General features: G+C 41.6%; 1 protein-coding gene across 6 annotated transcripts in view; it reads left to right on the forward strand.

The window, feature by feature from the left end:
• Positions 1-26,977, forward strand: part of BICD1 (BICD cargo adaptor 1) — a 1,749,421-nt gene that overhangs the window by 1,144,369 nt on the left and 578,075 nt on the right. For all 6 annotated transcript variants that reach the window (XM_044088105.1, XM_044088107.1, XM_044088108.1 and 3 more), the window contains exon 3: positions 1,510-1,662. In XM_044088105.1, the coding sequence (XP_043944040.1) occupies positions 1,510-1,662 (153 nt within the window). The remainder of the gene's footprint in view (positions 1-1,509; positions 1,663-26,977) is intronic.

The raw sequence follows: 26,977 nt of genomic DNA on the forward strand, positions 1-26,977 counted from the left end.
TGTGTAATGTGCCATATTATAATCACTGCTGTAATTTACTTTGGCTATGGAAATGGACTTTGGTGACATAGTGTTGATTTTGTGATCTGCACAATTGTGCCTTTCTTTATGCATATACTTACTATGTTCCATTGTTGTTTCAGTTCATGACAGTGTATTCCAACCTCTAACACAGAAACTTCAGATGTTCATATCCAAAATTTTTGCTAATTTGGCACTATCAAACTTATCATATAGTAGTTCCAGTTCATCATATTTATTATACATATTTCCTGCATGCATATAGTTGCTAACGAGGCCTTTTTCTGACAGGAGAGCTCTGTGTGTTCTTAACTATCCTGTTTACAAGACTAGTCATGCTTCAGCAACCTTTTAACCGTTTTATCTTTACATTTAAACAAAAACCATGCTTGCTGCGACTGTTTGGTTTATTCATAAATTCATCTCGACATAATACCATAACTATTAATGTTTGGGTATGTTTTATAGTGCTTTTAAAGTACTCTTTAGAAGCATTTTTAGTCACCATCTCTGGAATATTGAGTGTGATACAGAAACAATGTAAAAGGAAAGCCAGCAGCTTTGTATGCTCCAAGGAGTATGATGTGGCACTGACGATGAGGAAGGTTACAATGGACATCTACATCTTGGCTCCTGATTCAGCAGTCGTCAGCTAGGATTGCCATCTGTCCCACTTATCAGAGGACAGTCCCCATATGGGCAGTTATATCCTGCAAAAAAAAATGTGAAAAATGGCAAATATCCTGAGATTTTAGGGCAACAAATATTTCTTGAATTTGCTATGATAATTGAATAAAATAATTATCTTGGGATTAGAATACATCTTAATATTATATGAAACGAAGCAACCAGGTTCTACCAGAATATTTTTTTTTTATTTTGGACAAAATGCAAAACTTCAGTCCTTTGAACAGGTTGTGCATATGAATGTCATGCAAAATCTTAAGTTTCCTTGAAAAATGTTCCACTTTGGGCATTTGAAAAGGTGGAACCCCAATCTTCATCTAGTTCAAATGCAAGAGCTGTCTGGTTGCCAGCTAATACTTTGTTTATCTTATCATATTATTCCTGAGTTGTGGACTGTATCTGAAATGAGAAGCATGCATGCTGATGCCATCTAATGGCACAGAAGTGTATTGTATATGTCTTTGGCTTATAATCATTGTTTATAAATATATAGGCATAAACCGGTAGTTAAAATACAAGTTAAGTAGCATTCATAAAACATATATTCACAATGCACTTTTGCTCCAAACAGTTTGCTCTGCCTAAGAATGGATTATAACCTGTATAATTAAATTATCTGTGGAAATATTCCCATTTATGTTGTAAAGTTTTTTTATTCTTTCTTAAATCCATTGTTTTACTCACAAGACTTACATTTCAGTATGTGGCAAATGGAGTCTCATTTCTTGTGTTTATTTTTTCGTACAGTGAGAACTGATGAAATAAAAGCATTTCACAATATTCAATGTGCCTTCTTTTCAGAATAACGAGATGCTGGAGCTGCAGAGAACGCGGATGAAAGATGAGATTCGAGAGTACAAGTTCCGAGAAGCCAGGCTCCTGCAGGACTACACTGAGCTGGAAGAAGAAAACATTTCTTTGCAAAAATTGGTTTCTACATTAAAGCAGAATCAGGTAACATCGTCTCATTTCAGTGCATGCACATTATTGTTCTGCTTTTCCCAAGACAGATTAGTTGACTTTTTATTTGCAGCTTGTCCGTAGACATTTTATCAGAATAGCTGTATAACATGTGTCAGCCAGTTTTGATCAGATATTTTAGAGTAAGATGTAATTGAGGATGTCCTTCTATATCACTGTTGCAGACTCCTTAAAGAAAGATGTCTTGCCCTGGGCAACCTGTCGCTCAGCCAGCATAGATAAGCTTAAAAGAGATGATCTTTGTGCTGCTTGTCACATTTATGCTCCCTGCCCCACGGAACATAGGGCATAAAAGGGGCGTACAGATGCAACTACCCAGAACTTCTTTTGCACCAGTTCAAATGTCTTTGTTGTCATTTGATCTGAATATTTTGTTGCTGTACTGAATATTTAGCATCACCAAATAAGTGCCCATTGGGGTTATTTTTGTTTTTATTTTGATTTTTAAATTTGCTTTCATAGTCTTGTATTTTTGTATCACTACCTAGAGTTCATGTCGTCCAAGAGGGTAAAATGTCAGTGTAGGAGGCAGATTCCCCATAAGGATTGTCACAAACAGTGTCTTTTTTTGTTTGGGTGCTTCCCACAACCATATCTCTTGCAGTATCTGTAAGGCATTTGTGCCTAAGACACCCAGAAACTGTTTGTCCTCCCTGGTCATTTATCTTGAAACCCAACCATGGTGAAATCGGTTAACCCTGAGATGCTCCCACAGGGTAAGAAGAAGGCCAAGAAGTCTCAGCTGGATTCTTTAGCTGTCCAGCCTCCAGTGGATATCCCTCTAGAAGCGGGTAATAGCTCTGTTTGCTGTTCAATGTTTACAATGGATTCTTCTGCTGTGATCCTGCCTGCATGGTTCCATCTTTTCGCTTATTCTCTGAGGCTTTGCATGTATCTGCTCTGGATGTCAAAGGGGAACCATGGTGGATTATCTTGGAGGGTCCTAGAGGGATTCCACAGATATTAGTCAGGGAGAAAGTTCCTGGTTCTGTGCTAAGGGTCAGAACCTCCAATATTTGTTAGGGCTGATGTCACCTCTAAACAAAAGACAAAAACTAAAACATGTTTCAGTCTGCCCTATGGATCCCCAAAGGGAATGTTAGGAGTTTATACAGGGCTTGTATTCTGCCTTAATGGCGCAAAAGCCTCCTCAAGTGGTTTCTGTACCCAATCCTCCTTGGACCTCTACCCCTTCTAAAATGGTTTAGGGAACCAGATTCCTCAGATGAGGATTCTGTGTTTGGTGAGGGGTCTTTGCCCTTTTTTTCAAAGATGTCTTCGCCTTTGTCTTATGTTTCTGATGCAGAGGAGTCTGTTAACCCTGAGTCTCCTTTTGAGGTATTGTCATTTGGGGGCACAATTGCTAGGATGATGGAATTCTTTAAGTGGGATTTTTCTCAAGTGTCGGATATTATGTGTTGCTTCATGTGGATACTCCTACACCATCAGCAGTTCCTCCTGTTTTTCTGCCTTGTTAGATACTTACATTGCTGCTTCCAAGTCTCCTGATTCTCAACCTCCTGCTCCTAAGAAACCTGATAGGTTCTCTAAGGTTCCCAAGGATTGTCTATGTTTATTTAAATGTCCTTCTGCTGATTCTGCTGTGGTGTCAGTCTATTCTGACAAACCTTCTAAACGTTTGTCCTCTTCCAAATTTTGTCTTCTGATAAGAATAGCAGGGCAGTAAAGAGGATTAGCAAGAAAGTTTATACTGCTTCTACTTTGACCTTTAGGGCTATTAATTACTAGACCCACATGATCAGGTGTGCTCTGGCCTTGATTGCTCAGGCTTGTCAGGTTATCTCTTCCCACCCTGATTCTGATGGCAACTGCTCTACCTTAACTTTTTTTGATTCTGCTTCTCAAGTGTCTCACAACTCTATTAAATGTAACCATGAAGCTGCTGATGGCTCTTCTAGGGTTGCTGCTCTTGGGTCCGTCATAAGGCATTATTCTTGGCTTTGTTTCCAGTCTCATCCTGAGGATATTAAGGCCACATTATTGGATGCTCCTTTAGATAATGCTCATCTTTTTGGGGCTGCTGCTGCTGACTTGTTTAAATCTATTTAAGAGAAAGGCAAAGCCTTCCAAGACCTTAAACATATTTTTGTCTCTCCTACCCCTAAGTTCCAGAAGAATTATCCTTCTAGATCTGCTTTTTTTCACAGGCAACCCCACTAGGGCAGGATGGGTGGGAGGCGGGCCTAAGATAAGACTTCTCAGATTTCTGTATCCCAGAACCTTCCTTCATTTGACAAGCCTGCTTCTCTTTAACAGTTTTGCCCACCCCCCCAACCTTTAGGCCAGGTTATTTTGTCCCGGTGGCTCTCCCTTTGTCTTCCAAATTGGTGTCTCATCACTTCTGACTCTTGTGTTCTTTTTGTCATCTGTCAGGGTTACTTCATGGTATGGAAATCTATCCCTCCTTTTTCTGGAATTCCTCAACCTCCTCTAGAGCAATTTGCTTATTTCCCTGGGTGTTCTAGGGCCTCTGTTGAACCAAAGGACCATTCAGCCTGGTTTCTATTCCAGGATGGTCCTGGTTCCTAGGAAGGAGGGCATTTGGAGACCTATTTTGGATCTCTCCTGGCTTAACACCTTTCTCAAGATCCCTTCTTTTTGGATGCTTACTCTTCAAACTCTGTTTCCTTTTTTTATTACCCCATGTTTTTCTGGTGTTCTTGGATCTGAAAGATGCTTATCTTCATATCCCTATTCACCCTCTCTTCAGGAAGCTTTTGTGTTTCTCTGTGTCTTCCTCTCTTTTTCAGTTCTCTGCTTTTCCCTTTGACCACTCTACTACCTCAAAGGTATTCACAAAATGTTCCTAGCTCCTGCGATTGCCTTCTGCAGGCTCCAAGGCATTCACATTTTTCCTTATCTAGATGACCTGTTGCTTCAGATGCCTTCTCGTAGTCTATTGGTGCAGGATCTGCAGTTCACCATCACTCTTCTTCAAAGTCTGGGGTTTACTGTCAACTTCCAAAAGTCCGTCCTGACTCCCTCTCATGATCATGTGTATTTGGGTTGCAAGATTCAGACAGTGCCAATGTTGGTCTTTCTTCCCTGCGAAGTTATTGTTGTTGACAGCCTTTTTTCAGTGTCTTCTTCCCCTGACTGCCATTTCAGCCAGGGAGTTTCTTCAAGCCCTGGGATTCATGGCCCCTCCTGCTCTGATGATTCCTCTTGCTGGACTGCATATGCAGAAGCTTCAATGGTACCTCAAGTCAGTCTAGCTGCAGCATCGTCACCCTCTGAATTTTAGTATACCTCTCCTTCCCTGTCTCAAGAAGAAATTTGAATAGTGGATTCAACAATTTGCTCTCAATCCAGGCTAGCCCTTTCAGCCTCCAGTCCCTTCTCAAGATCTGTTCACCAGTGCCTCAGACATGGGGTTGGGGATATCTCTTAGTCACCTGAAAGTTCAGGGACTTTGGCCTCCCCATCAGAAGTCAAAACATGTCAACATCAAAAAGAAGAGGGCTCTGATTCTGGCCCTTCAGGCTTTTCACCACATGTTCTCTCTGGGCCCCTTGAAGGTGTACACAGACAGCACTACAGTGATTTGGTATGTCAGCAAGTAGAGGGCATGAGACTTCAGGCTTGGGATGAAGCTCTCAGTTATCAGTTAACTCTTCAAGCAGTATACATTCCTTCAGAGCACAATCTTGTGGCAGGCTCTGTGAGCAGGTCCAAAACACAGGATCACAAATGAATGCTTCACAAAGGAATGTTTCTGGACATTGTCCATTGGTGGGGTATTCCCCAGGTAGGTCTTTTTGCCTCCCCTCTAAACAGGCAGCTTCCTGTCTTCTGTTCTGGAGTGCCATGCCATTTGGCCTGGAAAATGGATGTCCTTTCCTTTCCTTGAAAGGGGAGGTGTCTTTATTATTTCCCTCCTCTTCCTCTACTTCCAGGAGTCTTGCAGAAGATTCAGCTGAACTCCTCAAAAATCTTGCTAGTGACTCCCTTTTGACCGAGACAGCACTGGTTCCCCCTCTTAATGCATCTGGCCAGGGGCAAACATCATAAGTTACCTCACTGGTTGGATCTCCTCACACCAGACAAGGGATCTTTCATCCATGCCCACTTGTCCACTCTGCAACTGACATTGTTGATGGTAGGCTTTTGATCCCTTTCAGGTATCTATTTTCTGAGGATGTGCTCAGAGTTTTACAGGAGGCAAGAAAATCTTTTATGTCCAAATGGAATAGATTTTTGATCTGGTGCCATACTCATTAACCAGGATCCTTTTTCAGTGGGTGTCCCTCTGTTCCTTTCTTATTTGTGTGAGTTGCTTCAGTTTGGCTTGACCTGTTCTTCTGTGAAGGCCCATCTGTCAGCCATTTCTGCTTGTCTGCCCTTGACTCCTCCTTTGACTTTTCATTTTGGGGTCAAACAATTTCTTACAGGTGTCTTGCATATAAGGCCTCCAAGAAAACCTATTCCTCCTCATTGGGAACTTAAGTTTGTTAAAATTAACTCAGGCTCCTTTTGAGCCTGCATTGTTGGCTCTTACTTCTGCTCAGAGGTTTCTGAGCTCCAGGCCCTTATGGCCATTCCTCCCCTTTTGTTTTTTTTCACAGGAACAGATGTTCCTTCACCTTCATACTAATCCTTCTTTTATGTCCAAGGTGGTAAATGAGTTGTCCTTAAATCAGTTGGTACAACTCCCTTCCTTTTTTCCTTCTCGTCAGTCTGCTAGTAAGAGGGTCCTGCATACCTTGGATTTCACAGACAGCTCAGGTACTATTTAGATAAAACTAGGACTATTCATAAGTCTGGTCAGCTTTTCATTTCCTTTCTTCCCAGGTCTTTGGGTTTGGCTGTTTCTAAGCAAACCATCTTCTCCAGGATGTCCAAGGCCATTTTTTTTTTGTTTTGTTTTGTTTTTTTTTATTGTTTTCATGACAAGTCTATGCCTGTTTCTGTTAGAGCTCATTCTACTAGGGCTGTTGCTTCCTCTCGTGCCTTCTTCAAGGAGTTAGACACCATAGATTCATAGGTGCTGACTAGGCTAACGACCACAAGGGCCTTTTTAAGCCTAGCCATGCATGCCAAATCTCTGTCGAGTTCTGATACCATTGATAAGTGTAAACATGGGCCTGGGAGATGAACCATTTACAGGTTACCTGTTTGCATCAGAGACATAGGTGCCAAACCAGTGATTAATTTCCGGTTTCCCATCCAATTGTCCAAGCTGCATGTGAATTGGATTAGGGAGGAACTCTGCTTCACATGGATGGGGAGCCTGTTCCATAGATGGGGTAGTCTCTGGGATACATACCTATCTCTCCAGCAGGTCTTATTTATATCACAAGCAAGGTTTAAGTCTTTAGAACAGGTAATTCTGGTACAGTTTTTTTGTGGATATGCAGGAGTTCCATCAGAGTGGGGTCTGACAATGCCCTGTATGCCAGGCATAGATCTCCCCTCAAAAGCCTGTAGAAGAGAGAATACAGGGATAGGGCCTTGAGGCGGTCTGCGTAGAATATATTACTTATGCCCTGTATTCTTTTAGTGAGGAACCTCTGTGGGCACTCCAGTTGTTGGATATGCTGGTTAGGTACATACCAAAGGGGGCATCATACTCAATGATAGGTCTGATGAATGCCGAATACAGTGGAACAATGACTTCTGTGGTCTTAGATGCCATACCTTTGTTTATAAGTTGCGCAACATAGAATGATTTCCTCACCACTGTAGATTCCATCATTGAAGCTGCTACTTGGTCTTCAGTGCATACCTTTAATAAGCACGTCTCTCACTTACAGTCTGTCTCCTAACAATAATTACAACTCTCCAGACACCCAACATACCTCCTACACCCACCTGTATAATCACCATACATAAACCACATTTATCAAGTTACTCGGGCATTCACCCTAGCTTATTCATAGTTTCATAGGTAGGGACTAGGCTATTAGCCCTAGGACCTATAAAGCCTAGCCAAACGGTACCCTGGCTTTCGCCACCCAAGAAAATTATTTTCCTGTGCCCCTGTTGAGCAGAGCCACAAAAGTGATCCCCGGGGTGAATTTCCTATCTCCCATCCAATCATCAAGATTTTTCTTGAAGAGTGCTAATGAGGAGCTTTGTTTGATATAGATAGGTAGTTTGTTCCAGAGTATGGGAAGTCTCTGGGACAGGAATCTATCCCTCCAGCATGTTCTGTTTATTGTGGTGACAAGGTTTAGGTCACTAGAGCATGTAGCATAGAGGGATTGGGATTTCTTTAAGTGGAGCATGTTCAGCAGCTCTGGGTTTGGCATAGCTTTGTATGTTAGGCAGAGATCGCATCTGAGTAGGCAATATGCGATGGAGTACAGCTGGAGTTTTTTGAGACGGTCTGCGTAGGGCATCTGTTTGAGGCCAGTAATCCTCTTTGTGAGGTATTTCTGCGGCATTTCCAGTTGTTGTAGATGTCTTGTGAGATACATACCAAAAGGGGTATTGTACTCTATAATGGGTCTAATGAGTGACGAGTAGAGGGGAACAATGATCTCGTTTTTCTTGGATGAGAAACCTTTTGTGATGAGGTGTGCCACATAGACGGATTTCCTGACTACTGTGGTGATGTGATTATCAAAGGAGAGACTACTGTCCACCTGTGTCCCAAGGTCTCTTATCACATTTCGGTGTTAAGTAGACTACCGCCTATGTGGTAGTTCATGGGTACAGAGTTTTTACCAAAAGGAATGACAATGCACTTTTTGGCACTGAGCTTGAAGCCATGGCTTTGACACCAAGCATCTGTCTCAGTGAGGCCCTTTTGTAGAATGTCCACATCGTTAGGAGTTTTGATTATGGCTCCTAGTTTGCAGTCATCTGCAAACTTTGTTAGCCAAAGACCTTCTGTGTTAGCCTGTACTTCAGAGAAGTAGATACCAAACAGGAGAGGACCCAGGGCTGAACCCTGTGGTACTCCACTTGTCACTGGTCAAAGTTGGATTTAGAGTCTGCTACTTCCACATTGTGGGTTCTGTCAGTGAGCCAGTTGGCAACCCATCTTGTGACATAGGGATTTATACCTAGTTTAGTGAGTTTATATATAATTCCAGAGTGGGGGATGGTGTCGAAAGCCTTGGTGAGATCTAAGATAGGCTGTGTGAACCACCTTACCCTTATCTACGGCTTCAAAGAAGTCTCTCAGGTTTAGGAGACATGATCTGCCTTTTACAAACCTGAACTGGGTAGAGTCCAGAGTTTGGAGATAACCAATGTCATTGTTTATAAGTTCCATGGTGATACGTTCCATTGCCTTGTAGACCAGGCTTGTCAGGCTAATGGGGTGGTAGTTCCCGGTGTCCTTGGTGGCTCCCTCTTTGTGGAGTGGGATAACCCCTGAGGTGGGGCTATGATTGAACATGGTACTTAGGTGGGGTGCCAGTTTGTTCTGTAGTTCATGTAGAATGCAGCCTGGGATGTTGTCAGGGCCCATGGATGCTGTGTTGGAGAGTGTGTTTTTTACCTGTGCAGCCTTGATTACAGGAACTTTGCATTCTTCCGGTATAGAGATGGGCCCTTTAGGGGGTGAGAGGGGTAAAGTTAGCACTGAACCTATCTGGCAGGATGTTGGCAATATCAGTTGGTATATTTAGTGCCATTGTGGTGTAACTCAGAGCAGATCTGAGTGTTGCCATTGAGATACTTGACATAGCTATAGAATGCTTTGTGGTTGTCTTTAGAATCAGTGGCGATTTTGTTTTCGTAACTAGCTTTGGAGGATTTTATGAGGGTTCTCAGCTTCTTACCGAGGCTGACCAGAGAGTTCCTCCAATCATGGGATTTTGCTCTTTTTTGCAACAGTTTCTTTCTTCTGTTGTAAAGTTTGTTTATGGCAGGGGACCACCAGATTGGCTTCCTTTTTTTGGAGGATAGCATCTTGGTTCTGTTAGGGATTGCACAATCCATGCACTTGTGTAAGTGCTTATAAAGTGCATTTGTATAGGATTCAGCAGTCGTACCTCTAATGTCCAATAGCATGGGTGTCGTGAAGTTTACCACTTCTGTCTTAAGAAGCATGAAGATGGCTTTGGAGAAATTTTTTATGGTGGTTTCACTAATGGGGGGTGGGGGTGGGATGTGAATGTCTAGGGTGATTAGCTTGTGGTTGGATGTGACCAATGAGGAATTGACCTCTGATGTGGAACACCGGTTGCCCTTGCTGGTAATGACCAGCTCTAGGATATTGCTGGCCCTGGTAGGGGTGTGGATAAGTTGATCCAAGGCATTGGAATTTATGAATTCCAGAAAATGTTGAGCACAAGAGTTGGTACATGACTAGTTTTCCCAGTTAATGGTGGGATAGTTGAAATCGCCCATTATTAGGGTGTTAGATAGTACCCTAATATTTTCAGGTGTATCAAGAAATGAGGAGTGGGAATCCTGGGGCATGGTGGGGGATCTGTAGCAAGCTACAATTCAGATTGCGGTCTTGCCCAGAGTTAGTTGCACTTGGATAATCTCAGATGCATTATGCTGAGCAACTAGCCTGGAGGTGTGGATGTCCTTAATGAATATGTACACGCCTCTGCCTTTAGTGTTTCAGCCCAGGTTAGGTGGCCGAAAGGTGTGGTATGGATTTTAGCCTGGTAATGCAGGGGTGCTCTCTGGAGCCTTGAACCAGGTCTCTGTCACTGCACAGATGTAGATGTTCTCCATTTTAAGGAGTGCCTCGAGTGACTGCATTTTGAGGTTTAGACTTCTAGCATTGAGTAGCATTACCCTCAGATTTTGCTTGCTTGTACCTGTTACGGTGGTGAATTTGTCATTTGAACCTTGCCTTTTTTTAGGGGTGGCAAGAGCCTTAGCCAGTATCAGGAATCCCAAGGGCGACAGGTACAGGACATCTTTGGCAAGAATCGTGGTTTGTCGATCATGTCATCCCAGGCAGACAGATACTGGATCCCCTTAGAATGACACCAGAAGCTTAGCCAGTTGTTGAAGTCAATCATTTTGTCCTTGTACTGTAGTAACATTGTGGGTGATGGCAGGATGCTACTCAGGGCTAGGGTCATACCTGCTTGGGCTAGAAGATCAGATAGCTCCTCAATGTCTCTTTTCATGTAGTCCAGGGAGGTACGTCTCAGGTCATTCACACCAACATGGACAATGACAGAGTCATATTTGTACTTGCTGTGCAGTGACCTGAGTGTGTGCGTTATGTGGCGGATCCTGGCACCCGCCAGGCAGTTGACAGTAACTTTCTCCTTGTTTAGCCTGCTGAGTGGAACATCAGTGTACCTGACTATAGAGTCACCTATGACTAGAGTGTTGGGTACATTGTTATGCGTTATGGGCTGTGGTTGAGTGGCACACTGAGTTTGTGGGCTATGTGTCATTTGGGTTGTGTTGGGGGGGTGGAGGTTGCTTGCGTTTCTGATTTGGAGGTCCCTGTTGCTTGGGTAGATTTTTATTGAGAGCCTCCATGAATGTAGGTATGTGTTTTGTGTTTCTATGTGTGTGTTTTGGTGGTGTAGGTTTTGAGGGACTATGTGATGAGTGCGGTGTGATGCAAGTGTTTACCTTCTCCTCTTGACTGTCTAGTCCAGTCTTGGGTGAAGAGAGCTTTGCTTCCAGTTTGGCTATATAAGTGTATCTCTCACAGGTTGTAGTGTTGGGTGTTGGTAGGAAGAGAGGGTTGTCTGTGTACATGAGGCAATTGCTGCATTGTCCCAAGATGCCCAGATTCATCAGGTAGACTGGAGAAAACACCGGGAGCTGACCCTTAGACATGCCTGGATAGGTGCTTATTTATTAAGTACTAAAAACTGTTTTCCTCTAGACAAGTGAGGAAAGTTGAGTGCTGTAGCAATTTGTATCTTATTTAGTGCTTACAATGAGTTCCGAATAAGTGCTGAGCTCAAAGAAACAGATTTGAGAGCTGAAACTAAAAAACTGGCTAGTTCTAAGAAACAAAATTAAGCTAGAAGGCTTCCCTCCAACACAGAAAGGCTTGGAGGCCTCAGAAGCTTACAAACAGTGCTGGATACAGCAAATCTGGACTTACAAGAAAGGCATGAAACAAGCTTAGAATTTTTTTTTTTTTGTAAAGTGGAAAGGGGAAAGGAGGAGCAGAAACTAAGTGGGTTGGCCTTCTCAAATGATCTCCCTGGATTAGGTAGAATGAGGTAATGCCACTAGAGTGGGAGGAGTGTCCCAGATCAAGTTTACAGTAGCGGTGGGCAACTGCAAAGCCACCAAGTATAAAAACAGGATACCAATAGGGAGATAGGGTGAGAAACAAAAATCAGAACAAACAAACCCAACCAGTTGCTTAACAATTGTAAAAAATTTCTAGTTAATACCTCACACACAGTGAAACTAGCTAGAAAAGTGTATGTAGACAATAAAAGTGCTATAAATAACTCGTAAAAATAAGCAAAAAATCAGGATACTTAATGTTATATATCACAGATCAGTTTGCTCAGTGCCCTTCCTCCGATTAGCTTAGTGTGAAATGGCAGAAACACTCACAAGTTAACTTCTTAAGTAATAAAGTTGAACCTGAAACAACTTAAAAAAAAGCTCAAAAGACCCAATGAATCAGCCAATGACCTTAAACACTTCACTCTCACTGAAATGCTATACTGGCTTTGGCTAAACTAAGATGGCCTGGAACATGTGCTCAGACACACAGCCTCTACCAACAAACAACTAGGCCCAAAACACAAGCCTGAATATGGACAATGCTGTAACTACCCACACTACTTAGGGAGAAAAAAACTGCAGAAATGTTTAAACAGGTAAAGGAGCAAGGAGACTCTAGAAAATGCTTTTAACTGCCTTTTAACCTCTGTAATATCCAAAGTCAAAATTCTCCCTCTCCAAAGACACCCCCATTATTACACCACCAGCAGCAACTATATCATTCACATAAATTGCCAAAGCATTATATCCCACTGCGTTGATATACAACCCCCCGCCCCCCAGCCACAGCAAACCTAGCAAGTCTCTCATGCTCTCAACCATAAATCTCCAAAGCCTTAGAAACAAGATACCTGAACTCCAGGCATGTATTTCACAAAACAACCCCGATATTGTAGCAGCTACCAAACCTGGTTGAAATCATATGTAAACCCCAGGCTACTCATGCTAGCAGATATATTTTACTTCCCTACTCAAAGCCAACACCCAACTTCTCCCCAGCCAAAGTACTAATCTCTATATTAAAACTTAATCATAAAAACATTTGCATAATTGCTCTGTATATTCCTCCAGGAAACAACATACATAGTATTAGAGAACATACTTTCCTGGACATCCCAAAACATAGATAATGAAACCATCATCCTGGGTGATGTAAACATTGATTGGTTAGACATTTCCCAAAAGAACCCCTCAAAAACATCAACCTTTAAAACTTCTTCCAACTAATTCAAGATATCACCAGACCCCACAAAAATAACAATTGGGGCTCCACAATAGACTAGATATTAGTGTCCAACCCTAACAATATCACCACTGCAGGCATACTACCTAATACCATTAGCGACCACGACCCAGCATACATCCTACACAAATCTTCTCCAACCCCAGGCCAACACCAATAAAAATCAATCAGAAATTTGACTAAGTTCCAACCGTCCATACTTAATGAAACCTTAGCTACAGTAATTTGGGCAACTCTCAAATCCCTACTGAGGCTGTTGAATTCTTTAACTCAACATTCCTAGACATCCTAAATAGGCAAGCACCCACCCACCAAAAACAAATAAAACATAACCATGCAAGCTGGCTCTCAAAATCCACCAAAGAATTCATGTCCACAAGGGATAAAAGCTGGAATCATGGCAGAAAAACAAAGGCCCCTCAACTCAACTACAGTGCAAGCAACTCCGTAACCAGGCAAAATGACTAATAACCAGAGATAAAAAAGCCCACTGCCTCCAATATACAAAGCCAACATAAAGATAATTCCAAAAGATTCTTGTCCTCCATTAACCAACTATTACACCCAGGATCTCAAAGCAACCCATCCTCTGACCCAGACAAATCCCCAGCCGAACTTGCCACCCTCTTTTATTCCTACTTCATTGACACCACAGCTAACCTAACCACCTCGTCTCCTGCAGTTAACACCAACACCACCAAGACAGCTGATGACCAAATCATGCCAGGAAACAATCCTGTCCTCAGCTTCAACCTAAAATTCTCCCCCATACCCACAGCCACAATAAAAAACTTTTAATTAAGCTAAAACCCTGTATTCTGGCCCTTGACAATCTACTGACACACTTCCTGCAGCTAGCTGCAAACTCTCTAGCTTATCCTATCAGCATACGCATTAACAGATTGATTAAAGAATCCATAGTTCCACACATCTGGAAAAAAGCATACCTTCTCCCCTTAAACAAAGGTGGTAGCAACACCACAAACTTTCAGACCATAGCAATTCTCTCACCCCTCTCTAAAATACTGGAAAAAATGCATCCATGCCCAAATCCTCAACCACCCGCTTGAAAACCAAATTCTGTCACCCATCAGCATGGTTTCAGACCAGGACACAGCACCAGGATTGCCCTCTTCTCCTTCTTAGATACAGTCAACCAGGCACAGGATTCTGGCAAAGTAATCGCTTCTCTTTTCCTAGACCTCCCCAAAGCTTTTGATACCATTTCCCACACCATCCTCTTCTCCAAACTATCCACCCTCCACATTTCTCCACCTATCCTACAATGGTTCAATAGCTATCTCTCCAATAGGCAGCAATCTACCAAATGGCAACAGTCTTACTCTCCCATCCTCAATACTTCCACAGGGGTACCCCAAGGCTCCATACTTGGTCCTCTCTTATTTAGCATCTTTATTAACAACTTTCACTCCACTCTCCCACAGTGCTCAGTAATCCAGTATGCTGATGACTCTACAATAATATGCACTGCAAATTCCAGCTCTGAACTCCAGCAAATCACCCAGAATGCCCTCACCTCTACTGAATCTTGGATGATTAACAATCATTTTGCCCTAAATAAAAAAAAAAAAAAAAAAAAAAACTAAACTAGTACTTTTTACCCCTAAGAAAACCACTCTCCTAGATAAAAAGCGCTTCACTATACAACCCCAAGACAATACCACTATAGACGTTGTCCCACACACTAAACTACTAGGCATTATTATAGATGAAAACTTAACTTTGACCTGCACATAAACAATAACATCATAAAAACACACCAAAAGCTCAGTAAGCTCTACAGGCACCAACACGTTCTTACCCTCTCTACTAGACAAACCCTTGCAACCACCTTTTTATTACACTCTCTCATTTATGGCACCCCTCTCCTCACTAATATCCAAAATTCTCCAAAATCCAAGCTTGAAATGTGTTACAACAGAATAGCCAAATTTGCCGACAAGGCCAAATTCTCATCCCACCACTGTAACTCACTGAAATAATTAGTCTGACTGGAACTCTCCCACTATCTCTCATTCACCCAACTAACTACAGCGCACAAAATAGTCTACAGACGCACAGACTGTCCTGCTGTCTCAACGCTACTCACCCAATACCAACCCAGCAAGCCGCTAAGATCTGAAAATCATCTACTTCTAAAAGTAGAAAAGTCTACCTTAGCTGCAGGTCAACTCCTCTATTCCTTCACCATCACCAGACTATGGAACTCTCCTCCGTCTTCTATAAGAAACACAGGCAGCACCACCACCTTCAAACAAATACTGAAAAATCACCTCAGTTCTTCCTGGCTATGTACCTGCTCTATAACCTAACCTAACCTCCTCTTCCTCCTTGTATGATAACGAAATTCTTATGCTTTTTGCTACTGCTGACTGATGATATTTTCTCCATAAGTATTATTTTTATCACTTGTTGATACTTGTACAATAATGCTGATTAATATATATCTGTTTATACCCCTCTGATTTAATTCAACTGGCAACTAACAAAATTCCTGATTTTATGTATGTATATGTATATTTACCTCTCTCTCTCTCTCTCTATATATATATATATATATATGTGTGTGTGTGTGTGTGTGTGTGTGTGTGTGTGTGTGTGTGTGTGTGTGTGTGTGTGTATATATATATATATATATATATATATATATATATATATATATATATATTCCATATATAATTATGTAATCACTATCTGTAACACTATATCTACTATTGTACCAATTAATGTTTAATATTTTCTGTATCTATGTTCTTGTCAGAGCTTTTATCCCTGGGCCTCCACTGAAAATGGGCTCTTTTAGTCCCAATGGGCTTTCTCGGTAAACAAATGCAATAAATTAAATAAATTATAAGTTGGATATGGTTTCTAGGGCTAGAGCAGGTTTTGCTGAAACTATTTTATATAGGTTTGTTGAAGGTTCTTCTCAGCCTTCTACCTCCCATTTTGTTTCTTATGCTTTTTTAGTCTCCCTTCTTTAAGGAGTACTGCAGCAGTGATATGGAAGGACATAGTACAGTTGTGTAAAATCTTACCATAACAGTAGATGTCCTTCTCTTCACTGTTGCAGTATTTGCTCCCTCCCTCCAACCCTCTGTTGTGTATTCTGTAGTTTTTCCTTCTGGATGTGCATGGACTCCTGTGTCCTATGATGATTGTTCTTTTCTGGGGTAAATCAGCTCTGGGTGGTTGCATCTGGACATCCTTTTTATGCCGTATATTTTGTGCGGGGAGTATAAATGTGAAGTACAACACAAACAAGATCTGTTTTAAGGTTATCTACAATGGCCAAGCAATGGGTTACCCAGTGCGGGACATCCTTCTGTAAGGAATACTGCAACAGTGAAGAGAAGGACATCTATTGTTATGGTAAAAATTTATACAACTGTACTTTCAGCTGTGTGCAAGTAACTCAGCAAGGCAGCTCAATTTTAACTTAATCCATATAGCAACAGGGGCATCATTTTAATTTAATGTTTATGGTAGCAGAAATAAGAAAATCAACTTCAAGTACACCATAAGGGGCGTTGAAAAAGTTCAATACTAATAAACAGTACTAGCATTTAAGCTCTCACTTTTTGTGTTACGTGCTGTATCCTCATTCATGTGGGACTCAATCAAACATTGAAAAGCAGGCACAACATGGAGTAAAATAAACAGTGTAGAGTATGTATTTATTTGAAAGAGACAGAAAAGGAAAATGTATTGGATCTTTTTTATATTAATGTGTTAGCTCAATTCTTCCAATGTTTAATAATATATATCCAATGGTAGATGACGTGGGACAGTGTATGACAAAGAAACAATAGGCACAAAAGAGCATTCCACAAACATATGACAGTGGTACCTGTTTCAAACAATTATTAGGTGTTCTAGTTTTTGGTCATACCAGTTTATTAGTTTTGAGTATAGGAATGGAGGCTAATTTAGGGAACAAAACCCATCTCCATTTTAAAGCACACCGCCATTACAAAAAAAAAAAAAAAGTGATCCATCTGATGTATCTGTGTAACAGTCTAGTTAATCTATCTACCGATCTTGCTCACTTAAGTGCCCTTTGGTAAAACAGGAAAAAAGGAAACAGTGTAGCTGGTTCTTATGTGACACTAACTTCTGAGTAACCAAATCACTGGGATTATCGGTCAGCACTTACGCATGGTCCAGTGTTCTCCATTTTTGCTTACTGTTGCATAGTGCTTTTATGAGTCAGTTTATTAAATGTATGAGTTATCTGAGGATGATTCACAACCAGAAATGGCCAGTACACAAATCAGCTCTCCAAAAATGTTTTTTTTTTTAATAAAAAGTCTTCCAATCTTCTTCAAAAGCATATTTCCATACATTTTCTGCAGCCAAAGTAAAAAATGAAAACATTCTATCAGAGATACTTCAGGTGCTGCTAACACTGGGTAAGACAGTGATTCAGGTTGTAGCCCGCTGTAGGTTCCCAACCATGTCCCAAGGCTCTCACTCCACGTTCTTAAGCACCCTGGAGAATATTAGGGTCCAGTCTAAAAGTCTCATACTGGGCGACTTCAACTACCCCACCATTAACTGGGAAAACTACTCATGTACCAATACACTTGCCCAACGTTTCCTGGAATTTCCTGGAATTCATTAATTCCAATGCCCTGGACCAGCTCGGTCTTACCCCCACTAGAGGTAGCAACATCCTTGACCTGGTCATTACTAATATGGGCGACCATTGCTCTACACCAATAGCCAACTTCTTCTTGGCTAGATCTGGCCACAAACTAATCACCTTGGAAATCCACATCCCTCCCACCCCCACCCCCTGCAAAGGTAATCAACATGAAAAACTAACTTTGAGCTTCTAAAAAACAGAGGTGACTAACTTCACTGCACCCATGCAAATGGAGAATAGTTGCATGATTGCCAAATCATACAACAATGCACCATATGAACACGCACACAAAAGCATGGATCTCGCCATACCCAATAGAACCAAGACGCTCTCCCCCAAAAAAAGAAAGCCAATCTGGTGATCCCCTGCCATAAACAAACTCTACAACAGAAGGAGGAAACTGATGTGGAATAAGGGAAAGTCCCAAGACTGGAAAAACTCCCTTATCAGCCTCAACAAAAAGTTGAGATCCCTCATCAAATCCTCTAAAGCTAGCTATGAAAACAGAATTGCAGCAGATAGTAAAGACAACCATAGTTATGTAAAGAATATCCACGGCAATACCCAGACTTGCTCTGAGCTACTGCACAATGGTACATCCTATAATGAGCCAACAGATATTGCCAATATACTGGCCGACATATTCAGTGCCAACTTAACCCCCCCAGGACCAGTCACAATACAAGTAGATTGCCAGGCACCCAATGTTACTGCTGCACAGGTTAAAACAGCACTGTCCAAGGCCAAGAATACAGCTTCTGTGGGACCTGACAATATCGCTGGCTGTGTTCTACATAAACTACAGAGTGAACTGGCACCTCACCTGTGTGTCCTGTTTAATCACAGCCTCACCTCAGGTTTTCTCCCTACCGAATGGCGCACTGCTACAGTCATCCCTCTCCACAAAGGATGAGCGACTACAGACCCTGGGAACTATCGCCCCATTAGCCTGACGAGTCTGATATGCAAAGCTATGGAGCACATCATCATGGACCTAATAAACAAGGACTCTGGATCCCACACAGTTTGGTTTTGTGAAGGGTAGATTATGCCTGCTCAACCTGGCTGACTTCTTTGAGTCAGTCACCAGAGCCTACCTTGATCTGGCCAAGGCCTTTGATACCATTCCCCACTCAGGAATCATAGAAAAACTCACTAAGATAGGCATCAACCCCTATATCACTATGTGGGTTGTAAACTGGCTCACAGATAGAACCCACCAGATAGAACCCACAGTGAGAAAGTAGCTGACTCCAAGTCAGACTGCTGACTAGTCACGAGTGAAGTCCCACAGGGTTCGGTCCTGGGACTCTCCTGTTTGGTATCTACTTCTCTGAATTCCAGGCCTACACGAATGGACTCTGGCTGACAAAATTCACAGACAGTTGCAAGTTGGGAGCTATTATTAACTCCTTAAGTGATGTTGACTTCCTACAGAATAGCTTCACTGAGACCAACGACTGGTGTCAGAACCACGGCCTTAAGCTCAATGCCAAAAATGTGTCATCATCTCCTTTGGGAAAAATCCAGTTCCCATGAATTACCTCATTGATGGTAGCACACTGAACACAGAAGCCGTTATAAGAGATCCGAGAACACAGGTTGACAGCAACCTCTCTTTTGATCACCACATTGCCACTGTGGTCAGAAAGTCCTTCTGTGTGGTACATCTCAATACTAAGAGTTTTGCATCCAGGAAGAAAAAGGTCATTGTCTTCCTCTTCTCTTCCCTCATTAGGCTAATCATTGAGTACAATGCCCCATTTGTTATATACCTCACTAGATACCTGCAACAACTGGAGAGGCCACAAAAGTACCTCACAAAGAGGATCTTAGGCCTTAAACACTTGTCCTATATGGACAAACTCAAAAACTCCAACTATTCTCTGTATCATATCGCCTACTTAGAGGTGATCTCTGCTTGACTTATAAAGCCATGTCTGACCCAGCTCTGTTAGAAATGCTACATGCAAAGAAATCCCAATCCCCCCACACCACACATTCCAGAGACCTCAACCTCATTACCACAATCAACAGAACGTACTGGAGGGACAGGTTCATAACCCAGAGACTGCCCATGCTATGGAATAGACTTCCCATGCATGTCAAACAGAGCACCTCACTGGCCCTCTTCAAGAAAAAACTTGATCAGTGGATGGGAAATAGAAAATTCACCCCGGGGATAACTCCAGTGGCTGTACTCGGCAGAGGCACTGGGAACTAAGGTTGGGTGGCACGATGCCAGGGTAATCCTTTGGCTAGGCTTGTAAAGGCCCCAGGGCCATTAGCCTAGTACACACCTATGAACCTATCACCCAAAGGGTGAAAAACTTAGCTTGCTGGTTTCGGCAAATATACCTTCATCAGTGCAATAACCAAATCAGTCCCTCAGCCAAAAAATAAATGCCTTCATTAAACCAGATTGGCTACCTACAAATAGTCATTAAGTCCAGGTTCAAACAAGCCCCCCAGCTTGATTATCCAATATTTCTCTTTTATCTGGTATACTATGCCAATCTATTTTGTTATTTCTATTAAAGACAATTCTATCAATAAGAAAAAATTAGATCTAGCAGAAGTGTTTTTCATAGTATGCTTAAATAAAGCATTCGAAGAACGAGCACTTCGAATGTCACTCAAATATTCCAAAATTCGTAATTTGAAAAGACGTAATGACCATTTGTAGATAGCCAATCAGGTTTAATGAAGGTATTTATTTTTTGGCTGAGGGACTGATTTTGTTATTGCACTGATGAAAGCACATTTGCAGAAACCGGTTTGCTAATTTTTTCACTCTTTGACTGATGGAATGTTTTTGTTTTTCACTTTGGCTGTGCAAAATATATGGAAATAAGCTTTGAAGAAAATTGGAAGACTTTTTAGTCAATAAAAAAAATTTTGAGAGCTGATTTGTGTGTGCTGACCATTTCTGATTGCAAATCGAGATATGGAGTTGTTTTGGGCCGTGCACCTTGCAGTACTTGCGAGGGATTGTTTGTCCGATTATCTGAGGATGAGTAACACTAACGTTCACAGTCAATTTACACAGAACACAGCAGGCTTCTGTGCAGGGTGCAGCCACATCAGGGCATTTTGTGATTTTTAATATCAACAGAAAGGAAAACAGTGCAGGAATAGGAGAAGGCAAATGAGCAAAGAATGACATGCAATTAAGCATGCAGTCTAAGTGCATAATGACATGCCAATAAGCACCTCTAAATGCAGATCATGATTCTTAGCTATCAGATTCAATAGGCATGCAGCAAGTTGTGCAGCAGTGAAAGATAAAAAAAAGCATGGGAGAATTCATGGAGTTGCAACAAGCAAAGATACTAGCAAACAACACTTATTATTCATAAATGTATTTATTATTTATTCATTTGACATTTGTTGACTGCACTAGTCCAACTGAGCTGAAGCCTTTTTTCAGTGAAGGCCCGAGGAGAAAAGCTCCACAACTAAATAAAATCAAATAAGTAAATATTGTGGGAAGAAATATCCAGGGAATTGTTATGGCTAGGCTTGTATAGGGCCTAGGGCTGATAGCCTAGTACCAGCCTATGAACATTGTGAACAGTATAACATGAATACTCAAAAATAGTAAAAGAAAAATCATATATAATACATGGTAATAGCTCAAAGTATTTACAATCAATATTATAAATGTTCTCCAGTACAATATTTAAAGAGAGTGAGCCCTTAGTTCAGTTAGTAGCTGCTTTGCTAGTAGAGTATTAATGTAGTCAGGACCTAGATATGGCAAGGCTGATACACGGTAAGGGGAGTAGAAAGGAGAAGGAAAAGGTTGGGGGAGAAAGAGTTGAATGGAAAGAGGAAGTTGATCAAGGAGGGTGGTTACAGTGACAAATCCAAGTTTTGTTTACATACTTTTGGTAGCTGTTTTGAAATTATGTCGATGATTGATATTTCGAGTGTTCAGTGGAAGTTTATTCCAAGGTTGGGTGAGGAAGTAGCTGTACAGGTTATGACCTATTTTGGTTTTAGGCTTGTAGATAGTGAGAAAGCTTTGCTCAGCACTACGGAGGAATCTTGGTAGTGAGTAAGTAGAGATGAGTACGGAAATGCTGGGACAGAAGGAGGGAAGATACAGTATAGAATGTAACATTTGCAGCTGAGAGAGGAGCAGGTTGTAAGGTATCTCTAGCCATTTTAACTTTTTAATAGCTAGGCAGTGGTGTGAGTGGTAGGGGTGGTCTACAGCAAATTTAGCCACTTTGTAGTTGTAGGTGAATTCTAGTTTCGATAGGAGGGTGGTTTGATGATTGGTGAGGATTTGGGAGCCATAGAGTAGGAAGGGGAGAAGGAAGGCATGGGATAGTGCAATTCTGGCTTAATTGGATAAAAAAATTCTTATTCCTGTAAAGGAGTCCCAGTTTTTGGTGGGTTTTTTTTTTTTAACATTGTTAGGAATGTGCAGGTCAAACTTCAGTTAGTCGTCAATGATGACCTCAAGTAGTTTGCTTTGTGATTCCACATTAATAGGGGTGTTGTTGTGTGATGTGATGGAGAAGGAAGATTTAAGATTACTCATGATTTTCGGAACAAATAACATGAGTTTTTGTCTTTTTTGGATTTAGTATAAGCTGGTTCTTGATGAACCAGTTCTCAATACATAAGAAGGATGCCTGGGTAGTAGACTGTAGGTCAGTGAGGGTATCTGCTATGGTAATAACAGTGGAGTCATCTGCGTATTGAATGAGTGAGGACTGTGGGCAGGATTTATACAGCTGGTTGTTGAAGATATTAAATAATAGTGGGCCAAGGATTGATCCCTGTGGGACACCCATCTTAACTGGTAGTGCAGGAGAGATTGCGGAAATCCATTTGAAAGACTGGAGTCTATTAAGGTAACTAGTAAACCAGGAGAATGTGGAGGTGGACAGGTTGAGTTCTGAGAGTTTGTGTAAGAGGAGGGGGTGAGAATGCCACTAACCTCCTTCCAGGCAGTGTGATGTGACTGCACATGTCACAAATGACAACATTACTGGTAGCATATTGCCACCTAAGAGACCATCAGTTGACAGACCATTTTTGAAAGGACAGAAATATTATCCATGTCTTGCCCAACATGTAGTGCTGACAATCAGAATAGGAACATAAAGGTATGTGTAGCACTTACTATACTAGCTACAGGGACCTTCCAAAGACAAACAAGACAAACAGTGGTGATAACACAGGCACTGGCTTGCAGAATGCTGCATACATTTTTAGTATATTACTTCCACGTGTGGATGAGCATATCTGTTTCCCCAGTACACAAGGGAAGCGAGTCACCACTGTGCATGGCTTCTCAGACATTGACTACCTCCCCAAAGTACCGGATGCTACAGACTGCATGCCTATGACAGTAAAGGCACCACTTCATGTCTGTGAACTACCTTATCTTATTAAGAAAGGCCACCATTCTGTCAACAGCCTGATAGAGTGCAAGACATAGGGGTTGAAAACCAGTGAGTCTGCAGAGTACCCTGACAGTGCCATTAATTTCCACATCTTGCTTGCAAGTCATCAGTATCACCACTTTGAGCAGTAAAATTCCACAGGGTCAGCTAGCTGGCAAATGTAATACTGTGGTAATCTGACATTACAGCTAAAGCAGTGTGAATGTGTCTCACCTCCAATATGTTCCTAATGTGTGTTAGGTGATGCAGGGTGCACACTGGAGTCGATGATGACTTTATTGAACTCACACAGCATGGCTGAACTGGATTATAACACCATCTAGGTAAAGTTCATATGTCCACTCCATGGATAATTTTGGGGAGACACTAACACAGTCTGCAGGATATATGTAGGATGCTGAATGCTATGTAATATGATTACTATGTAGGACTGCAAACCAACCTTCCTTCACAAGAACTTCCATACCCTCTACAGCAGTCCTGGCCACATTCACCCAACCAATATCATTCACTGAAGATAGTGACACTGTAAGACAGTGAGCAGCAACTGCATTGCATCAATCACCCAGACTACCATGGGCACAACACATGGTAATGCAAGTGAAGAGGCAGCATCTAGTCCAGCTCTGTGCATTTTATGTCACACGTGTAGCAAACATGACATATAGTGTTAATTAAAGGCTGCTCTGGATAGTGCTTGGTCCAGTTATACTGTGTATTGGGCATCTCCATATACACCACACAAGATGGAGGGAGGAGGCATTCAAACCTGTCGTTATTTGTACAGCTGCCAAGGGAGAAAGGGACATGTGGCTATCAACACAGTCTTGTATGGGAAGCAATGAGCATGTGACAAGTGGTAGAAGTGGTGGATCTGTAGCTACTCTACTGGTTTAATAAAGCAGGAATAGATGTTCTCCCATGATAGGGTTGTTGCAGTACTGTGGGAATAAGACCTGTTTGTAGTCTGCTATTCAAATGTAATGATTCTATTGACTGGCAGTCCTTGCAGCCCACAATGTGGTTTAGTGGAGTGAGATACTCCTAGTCTCACAGGTGAAGTTCATATGTCCTGTGATGGCATCCCAATGTGACCACACCTTGTATGTACCTACCCCTGAACCATAAACAACAGGGTAGTGATGTTGCCACTTGCTGGAATCCATATGGAGGTGGATATGGCAATGATATGTTCCACCGTAGTCCTTATGAGACCTAACATTGCATCATCTTCGTGTTGCATGGCTTCACCAAGGCACTGGCAGTGCTGACTGGTATCCTCACAGAAGGCAAACAGCACACTGTGTCAAGATAAGAGGCCTGCACATTTGCTGATTGAGCCTTAGGGTCACCCATATATCAGGAGATGGCTGTGATATGTGACACCAGTGGGACACCTGTTAGCCTGCTGTGTGGTGGGTATACACACAAACATCAGATGCAGTATGCTCCTCTGTTGCCACAGTCACAGGGAGAGCAGTGCTAGCACTGTCAGTCATGGAGGAGAGACCCTCAACAGGAATGATCATGTACTACAACCTTTAGCTCAGGCATGGATGAGGCTATACCTAGTTTTTTTTTCATTAAGCTCTTTCCTCCTTAGTTATCTCCGTAGGCTTCGTTTCATAAACATTAACTGACACTGGTCACTCTGCTCAAACGTTATTGGGTAGAAACTTCTGCAGGGTCCAAAGACTCCAGGAAGGTGTTCCTTTTGTTTGTTTGTTTTTTTGTTACATCAGATAAAGATGGGCTCATATATGGTCATATGCTTATGTGGGTGCATTAATGTAAAAGTTGTTCCCTGAAAATGCTACTGAGCAAGACAAGCAGGCTGAGAATTTAGTCCCCTCTCTGCCACATGTCTACTAGCAATTATATCCCTGTTATTGACTATGTACACTTCAGACATCTGGCTGAGGTAAAAATAATAATTGTGGACATAGTAATGTTTTGCAGGTTTGTTTCACTCAAACACACAATACCATAGTAATGTATTCCAACTTGTTTCACACAGATGAACACTGTCCTGTAAATCCAGACTATTTAAACTGAACAAACAACACAAAGGTAAGTTACTCATATCCACAGATAGTCCCCGTCCCCAACCCCACTGAGCAGTTCTAGTCACTTTGCTCCTCAAATGACTGAGATAAAAATAATGCCACTCAACAGCATAGTGCAAGAATAAAGGACAAAGTTGAGGCAAAGAACTGAAATCAGGGTCAACTTTTAAGTTTTGTTCATACATACTTTAAAGTTGCTAGAATAACTGTTTTGCATTAGCCTGTGTTTTCTGAAAAATATGAAGTCTGACTATAAAATGTCTGTCATTTAGTCACTGCAATTTTCAATGATTGCAAAAAGAGCATACATATTATGAGAAACAGAACATGCCAAAATTAAGAAAAAAAAGTCAAGGGCATTCTCTGAAATCAGTGACAGTTGAGAGCTATGTATGTCCCCTTTGTTTCATGTAAACATATTTTAAAGTATAGTATCCCACTATATTTCACACAAATGCACACTAGTGTCGCAAACCCAAACTTTTTAAAGCGAGCAGGATACAAGAGGGCAAGTTACATTCATTCACAAACAGCTAGCACCACAACTCAGCAGTAATATTCACTTTGCTAACTTTGTACCTCAGACATCTGATTGTGATAAAAATAATATCCTGAACAAGGAGAAGATAATTGTTAGTTGCTTATGTGGAGCTAGGATCCACCAAATTACACATGCATTCAAGTCACTGCACCACATGTACCAGTATGATTCCATCAGTATCCATGCAGGTGTAAATGACCTGAGATGTACCTCCCTAGACTATATGAAGAGAGACATTATAGCTCTCTCTATCTATGTGTCACAGGCTAGTATGAGCCTAGCACTGAGCAGCACACTACCTTCACCAGATGATACCACAATACCAACAAAAGATGATTGATTTTCACCATTGGCTGAACTTCTGGTGTCATTCTAAGGGGATCCAATATTTATTAGCATAGGAAGACATGGTTAACAAATGATGTTGCTTTGCCAATGATGGCATGAACCTGTCCCATCTAGGCTTTCAAATATGGGCTAAAACGTTTTCCTCCACCACAGATTCTTTTTAAGGCAATACCAAATTCAAAAACCTGACACAGCAAACTCAACTCAACTGAACCTCAAGGTGTTACTCCTCAATGCCAAGAGACCAAACAAAAAGCTAAGCTTCCTCCAAGCCCTCCTCACCCTGGAGAATATAGACATCTGTGTAGTTACCGAGAGATGGTTTAAAGTGGCAGAGAACACTCCATCAGTTTAAGGTTTTAGTGCCTTCCAAACTTTTAGACCAGTAGTTGCTCAAACAGGGACTAAATATATACCAATAACAAAAATAGAATGATGCACTGGCAATTGTACACATGCAGGTCACCATAGATAAAATCTTGTACCGTATCCTAGCAATATGTCACCCTCTATGTCCCATAAAACTCATAGTGCATATTTAAACCTATTGGAGAAACTCACCATCCAACATAAAACCTTACTTATGGAGAACTTCAATTAATCTTCTGTAGACTGGGACTCCTACACAGCCCCAAATTTGCAGGCACAGAGAATCCTGTACTTTGTAAATACAAGCACGCTTAACCAGTTAGTGCATATGTCCACTACATGTTCCAACATGTTGCACCTTATACTCACAGAAATGGAAGAATGTTGCACCAGTCCCAATATCACATCCTCCCTTGAAAGGTCTGACCATAAAGATGCCTTCTTTTAAGTCAAAATCAACCCAGTAACCATAGTTAACTT

This window comes from Protopterus annectens, chromosome 11.part0 (genome assembly GCF_019279795.1).
Source record: "Protopterus annectens isolate FY-2018-M chromosome 11.part0, PAN1.0, whole genome shotgun sequence".
Taxonomy (NCBI): Eukaryota; Metazoa; Chordata; order Ceratodontiformes; family Protopteridae; genus Protopterus; species Protopterus annectens.